The sequence below is a fragment of the Leptidea sinapis genome, chromosome 2 (genome assembly GCF_905404315.1).
Source record: "Leptidea sinapis chromosome 2, ilLepSina1.1, whole genome shotgun sequence".
Classification (NCBI taxonomy): domain Eukaryota; kingdom Metazoa; phylum Arthropoda; class Insecta; order Lepidoptera; family Pieridae; genus Leptidea; species Leptidea sinapis.
The window spans coordinates 9,663,642-9,671,096 of record NC_066266.1 but is presented as its reverse complement, the minus strand read 5'-3'; the positions used below and the strand labels follow the sequence as shown (position 1 = coordinate 9,671,096).

The window sequence follows — 7,455 nt, the reverse complement described above, 5'->3', positions numbered from 1 at the left end:
AATTTGTACCGCTAGAATTTGAGAATTTTTGAATACAATTACAAATACGGACCGAAGTAGACCAGTAGATTTTAAGAAATCTCAACAAAACTACGAATTTTTTTTTCATATGTGTTTTATTTAAATAATTTTTAAACGGCTTGACCGGTCGATTCAAAAAACTAATCAGCTCTTAACATCAAAAAACCACTTCGACCGCCACCAATCCGGTCAAAAACGTTTCCTTCGTTCGTGCTAGTTATCGTTTACGATAGAAAACCGATAAGTGTTTATTCGGAATTACTTCGGAATTCCGGGTTCGATCAAATGAAACACAAAGATTCTTTATGAGACTCAAAAAACTGCCGCCAACTGCATGAAAATCCATTCATTCATTCAAAAGTTATTGTCGTTTTGTTGTTGCTGTATCTTCTCGAAGCGTGCACGGGGTTTTCTTCAATAATTTGTCGTACCACCGCACTTCGAGAACACTTCCCTTAAAGACTCGCCTAGTATCGGAATACTGGGTCTCGAAATCTCGAGCGCCAATTGCGTGGCCATCTGGATGGCAAAGTCAAATTGGCTTCGAACTACTTGCTTGGCCCACATTCTAGTGCGTGCAACGCAGAGCAGCTCGAATTGTCGGGGACCAAGTGCTCTGTGAACGGCTGGATCACTTGGCGTTGCGTAGAGACGCTTCATTGTGTGTCTTCTACCGCATTTATCACGGGGAGCGCTTCGAACAGCTGTTTTGCCGCTGGATTCCACCTTCGCACGACACTCCACTAGTTAGGATATCATCCCCACCATCTGGATGTGTGGCGTTCCTCCACAGTGCAGTTCCTTGCGGTGTTTCCAGAACGATACGACATGGGTACATACAAAAAATGCGCGGACACCTGCCTTAAAGGCCGGTAACGCCTCTGTGATTCCTCTGGTGTTGCAAGAGAATGTGGGCGGCGGTGATCACTTAACACCAGTTGACCCGTACGCTCGTTTGTCCTCCTTTACCATAAAAAAAAATCAATAATCTTAGTAAGAACTATATGAATGTATGAATATAGTTAGTCTAAAACAATTATTTTGCCAAAATGAAAGAGTATTAATGATCTTCTGTGAAAGCTAGCGTATTTACTATCTTCTGGTTTATGAGTATCAAAAACTAAACGATATTTTTTTCAACTTGCTCTGAGAAAAATATTTTGAAACCTTATACAGAGGGAATTTTTCGCTGCGCGCGCACACCGTCACGCAAATTCGACACCCTGACGTTAGTTTGTTAACTAGACCATAATTTGTATTATACTTCAGCTACAAAAACCCTCTTGCGTCCTGAATCACAACTCATGCACGAGAATTAAATAAAATTCAATATCTATGAGTTATGAAATATGAAAAAATCGTTTCTTTTTAAATATATAAAATAAAATAATGAATGAAATGTAGGAGAACCAAAGTCACCGACGTACTCCAAATGGTTGCGAAACTGAAGTGGCAGTGAGCAGGGCACATAGTTCGACGGACAGATGGCCGTTGTGGCAGTAAAGTCCTGGAATGACGACCACGTACCGGAAGGCCCACCACAAGATGGACGGATGATCTGGTCAAGAATACTTTGGATGGATTCGCTGGAATACGTTGGATGAGGGCAGAGCAGGGCCGATCAGGTCATGGTGATCTTTGGAGGAGGCCTTTGTCCAGCAGTAGACGTCTTCCAGCTGAATGGATGATGCTTATGAATTTTATATTATATATATTTTAATAAACGGATTTTAACTAAATTATACAGTAAAAGAATATTTTAATTGGTTGCATTAAATACCTTTTTCATTATAATATTGTTCTTTCTACAAACGCATTAAAAACACCAGGAATAAAAAAAGTTTTCTTATTTTGTTACGCCAAAGAAGTTAAACTATTTCGTAGTACTTACTTCTAAGTTATACTTTCAAATACTTACTGGTGATGTCAAAACTTGAGAATAATTTTCCATCGGAGAGATCACTTAACTCTCCCTTGATATATGTATGACGACCTGAGCTGGAGGTGTCCCGGGTTCGAAGCCCGGTAGGTACAAACATTTATGTGATGAGTATGGATGTATGTTTACCAGTCATGGATATTTATATGTATTTACTAGCTGACCCTGCAAATGTCGTATTGCCATATAACATATTAAAAAAAAAATCAATTATTAAAATTTTGATGACGATTCTCAGACCTACCAAATATATCGTACTACAATTATTGTATTCGATTGCCATCTTGCAACCCTATATCGGATTTGTGGAACAGAATAATATAAAAATCGTGATACAAAAATAGTTGTAGATCGTAGAAGGGCGAAAATTTAAATTAGTATGTATTTTTCAATTTCAATGCTAAATCATAATAAAATCAAAATAAAAAATATGGCAAAAATTAAAAAAAAAAATTGGGGTGGACTACCCATAACATTTAGGGGGATGAAAAATAGATATTGCCCGATTCTCAGACCTACCCAATATGCACTCAAAATTTCATGAGAATCGGTCAAGCCGTTTCGGAGGAGTTCAATGTTTAACACCATGACACGAGAACTTTATATATTAGAATATAAGATGTATGTTTAAGTAAGTATATTGTATTAAATATATCATTGTCTTGAACCTATGCCTAGTTTGGGGCAAGATAAATTGTGTAAAAGTGTGTCAATATTATTATTATCACATAACGTATTCATTGAAATCAAACAAATTTTATGAAAATTTTAATTTATTTAACCATTAAATGCAATATTTACAGCCACTCTCGTACCTTTGATATTTACAACTATTAAATCTTAATATTAGGACGGATACAACTATTCCTTTGGAAGGTTTGTTTTGGACGGAAATGTTCCTATTTATAAATAAAAATAAATATAAGCACAATTTACAATATACTTATTTCTAAAATACTGACAGTATTTAAATTTTATTCAATCGCTTAAATAGGTAGAGTTATATATATTACAGTCGAATTTTTTGTTTACGTGCGTTACAATTATTCATATATAATAAAAATACTATGCTTATGTAAGCCAGCAACCTATAAGAATTGGACCCATTTACCTGTATAAGTAAAAGTAATATATATTATACTAGCTGACCCGACAGACGTTGTTCGTTATATAATAAGTAGAATACTTTTTTTATGAATTTCTCCATAATAGCTCATACAAAAGCATTGACGTTCGTTTTTATAAACAAGCCGAAACACTTCAAAAGCAATAAATTTTATTGTAACACGAGCCCGTTGACCTTAGCGTCGGTAACGCGCGGCGGCTTAAGACGGGCATGAGCGCCACGCGCTTTGTGGCAGCTTTGCACCTCAGGGGTTGTATTTATTTCGTAAAATATGCTCCCTACTGTTATAATGAATTGTTTCACAGCAGAACTATCAAACCGTGCGTCAATAAATTCTCTCATGGAAAATATGTCCATACAAAACAAACATCTAGAATCAAAATAATTATGGGTCTCAAATCGAATTTAAAAACTATCCTTTCTCACAAGTTGGACACAACTGCCCATGAAGTAATCCCCATTAAAATCCGTTCATTAGCTTAGAAGTTTACTGGAAACAAACATCAAGACTAAATTTATATGTATTAAGATATATCCTTAAAAATTTGGAGAAGGTATACAGAAAACTGAAAGTAATATTCAGACTGAAACCACTTCATAAGAGATTTCCTAATAGCTTCCGTAAATATTCTGAAATAGGTTTAAGTACACCGTACAATAAACGTAACTTTACGAAAACATTATTTTTAAAATGTACAACCAAAGTTATCACTGTCATTCTATAAACAAATAAACACGAATTTATTCTTGCAGAATAATAGCCACAAGTTAAATTAAATTTACAAGAATAAATCAAATTCATTACATAATATAAAAAATATCTACTATTTTAAGATCAAAATTACTACACAGCGTTCTTAAACAAGATAACTTAGAAAATATATAATTTTGAAAGGTTAAATCGAAATTTCGTCACTGCAACTTAAAATATCTACCAATTTTAAGACAATATAAGCACGATTCATAAAAAAAAAACATTTTTTTATATAAAACCAAAATAACTTCACTGCAGCTTAATACATATATAATTATCTAAAGATATACACCACTAGGTTTTATTTACTAAAAAGAAAACGAGCAATAATGAAGAGATCGTAAATAACTGTAATGATTTTTATACTGCACAGTAAAATAATACAATATAATAACATATTATTATTAATTTTTTCTTAAATCCTGCCCCTAAATTGTAAACATAAGATAATAATATAAAAATACTACGTACATCATTACGTAGAGATTTATGAATAGCAACGTGAATTGTCAATACTTCGTAAGGTCATTGACACTTTCAATGATTTGCTATTTTTATGGGTAAAATTTTGACATTGTTTAAAATTACTTCTTCAAAAGTTTTTGATAATCTAGTACTTTTTGGACATTTAAAATAACGGTGTATAGAAACATTTTTGATCCAAATTACGCCAAACATTTTGTTTTAACAAAAAAAAAAAATTTCACAGCAAATTAAACACATCTTCACAATTTACCAGCACCTTAGACCATCTTATACTAATCGTTGACAATAAATTCCAATATATCTAAATATTTCTACAATTTATTTTACTTAAGTCACCATAGCTCTTTCTGGTGGTAGATGCATGCTGTAGGTATACCGTTGCGTGTAATCAGACGTTTTGAGGTTATCTGACCAGGGTGGGCTGGGGTTCCATCTCTCCATTCCATCCGCTTCTAAAGGCACCATGGGGACTGATAGACGCATTCGTTTCTCCGGTGGATATTCTAACCCTAAAATTAAAATAGTTGTAATTTATTTGTAGTTTCGGCGAAGCTCAGGGCAACAAAAGAATAAAGTGGAAGGCCCAAGGTCGTAAGAGGCGACTTAGGGCATTTACCAGTTTCTTTGCACAGGAAGCCGGATTAGATTTATGGTACCACAACGGCTCCTTTTTCTGCCGTGAAACAGCAATGTGTAAATATTTTTGTGTTTCGGTGTGAAGGGCGCCATACTTCTGATGTTGCAGGAGATTTGGCGGCGGTGATCACTTAACATCAGATGACCGCTCGTTGTCGTCCTCCTCCGCAAAAACGACACCTTTAAGACTTAGATAATTTTTATGGCTAGATAGACAGCTGTAAAGACATCGAGGAAAAGTAGCGGCGAACAGTTAACCTCTATTTTCAGCAACCCACACACAATAAAGTAATTAACCTGGCCGATGGTCATGCGTTGCCTAAAATTATGAGGCAGTATCTAGACGTATAAATTATTTAAGCTTTTAGAAATAATATATATGGGGATGAGTATAGATTACCTTCTACACATGTACTCGTGCAAGGGTCCTGAGGGTAGGTCATAATTGGATACTGCTCGTAATATTCCCTCTTTCCTGTGCTGTACGGATATGCGTACATACTGCTAGCGATATCTGGCGCTTCGTAGTGGTTTGGTGACCTAAGAAAGATGAAACATAACTTGAAATGTATAAATACTTCAATATTCTAGGGCTCGTCCCAGTATCAGCTCGAACCATTTGACCGCGTGCAACGCAGAGCTGCTTGAAATGTCGGGGACCCAGTGCTCTGTGAACGGCTGAATCACTTGGCGTTGCGTAGAGACGTCGATTCATTGTGTGTCTTCTACCGCATTTATCACGGAAAGTGTTTCGATGAACTGTTTCACCTGATTCCTACCGCCGAATTACACCTTCGCACGACACACCACAAATTAGGATATCACCATTTGGATTTTCTTCTACTTACAAAAAAGCTGTAGAATGGGTTTCCAGGACGATACGACATGGAAATATCGAAAATACTGCAACAGTACCTGGTCTATTTTATTATATTGACCAGCTCTGAGGGGTATAATATTTTCGGCGACAAAGTATAGTCCGCATAAAATAATAACTCTTTATTTTTTTATATACTGGTAGTCAGTAATAAGGTAAGTAAATAACTTGTTATATAAATTTATTGTTATTTAGCACCATGACAATGTAAAAAAATGCTGTAAAGTCAAATTAATTCCAATAACAAGCGCAATGGTTTGCAGTACGTGCATCGAGTTTTTGACGTTTGTATGAAAAAAAAAACATGTTTAGGTACAGTAAGACTACGTAACCTTTAAAACGAGCCTTAATAACTTAAAGTAGGATATTAACTCCATAAGAATTCTAAAACTCACATGTAATAATCTATATTTAACCTCTAACCCTACCTCAGAAGTAAAAGGCTAGTATTTTTTTTCAATTTGCACCAGATCCTTATTGGGTTTACTTTACAAGATTCATTTTGCAACCAGTCCAACTAATATCAACTCTATCTCGTCGCAGTAGAGTTGTTGTATGATAAGTGGACAGTAAACGCGCTTGGTCGTGGCGAGTTTACAATAAATATGGTAATGAAAAGTGTCAAATTACGCGGACGAGTAGACAGGCTGATGATTTTCTTATTTGTATTCCGTATGAGGCGTGAAGGGTACAGATTGTAGTACATGACATGAACTAATGGATAATTATCTATAGTACAGTTATATTATATTACCAACGTAAATATTTACAATTCATCCAGAACTTATTCATTTACAACAAGCCCTCTCGACAGACGCTGTTCTGTTAGTACAACAAAAATAACATGTAAAAATGAAAATTTATTGAAGTACTTTGCGGAAATCCATAATTATCTAAATGTTTTGACTTTTATTTAGTGTTAATTCTGCTAATATTTGTCCTTAAACAATTCCACACATGTTTCGCCTCTACGCGAGGGATCCTCAGGAGTTGATGACTCGCCAAACTCTGGCACGAGACTGCTGAAGTATAACAGTCAGTCACACTAAAGAAGACTCAAAACATTTGGATGTAAAAATGAATTAAAAACGTATTTCTGAATGATTTTGTAACTTTATATAGTTAAAAAATGATAAGGATTATATATATCCCTAACAGATAGACATATGCCATTTCGTCTTTTTTTTTGTAGACAATTACATTATTTTGTTATATCTCAAAGGACAGCGTTTTCATTGAAACACCTCCAACAAATATTGTTAATATATACAAAAATTTTTACAAAAACTTAACAAATTATATACTAAAACCATCCATCCATCATGGAGCACTGGTGAAAACAACATGAAAATCAGTGCAGTAGTTCTTGAGTTTATTGTGAGCAGACCGACGGAGAGACGGTACTAAAACTAGGCCGTTAAATTGTAAGAAATGAAGTCGATTGACAATCTACTGTTTAATAATAATATCACTAGTGAAAATGTTATAATATAACGGCTTTCACAATATACCTGCCACGTATAGGTACATTAATTAAATCAGGTGATTTACCCCATTCTGGGCAAAAATAGAAATATTTGGGGAAATTTTAGCGAATTTAATTCTGTGGGGAATAT

At 34.8% G+C, this 7,455-nt stretch overlaps 1 protein-coding gene across 2 annotated transcripts in view; it reads right to left on the bottom strand.

Moving 5' to 3' along the window:
• Positions 1 to 4,144: 4,144 nt before the first annotated feature.
• LOC126971800 (PAS domain-containing protein cky-1-like) overlaps positions 4,145 to 7,455 on the bottom strand; it is a 29,677-nt gene continuing 26,366 nt past the window's right edge. For both annotated transcript variants that reach the window (XM_050818227.1, XM_050818236.1), the window contains 2 exons: positions 5,363 to 5,502; positions 4,145 to 4,835 (listed from right to left, as the gene is read on the bottom strand). In XM_050818227.1, the coding sequence (XP_050674184.1) occupies positions 4,654 to 4,835; positions 5,363 to 5,502 (322 nt within the window). In that variant the 3' untranslated portion in view covers positions 4,145 to 4,653. The remainder of the gene's footprint in view (positions 4,836 to 5,362; positions 5,503 to 7,455) is intronic.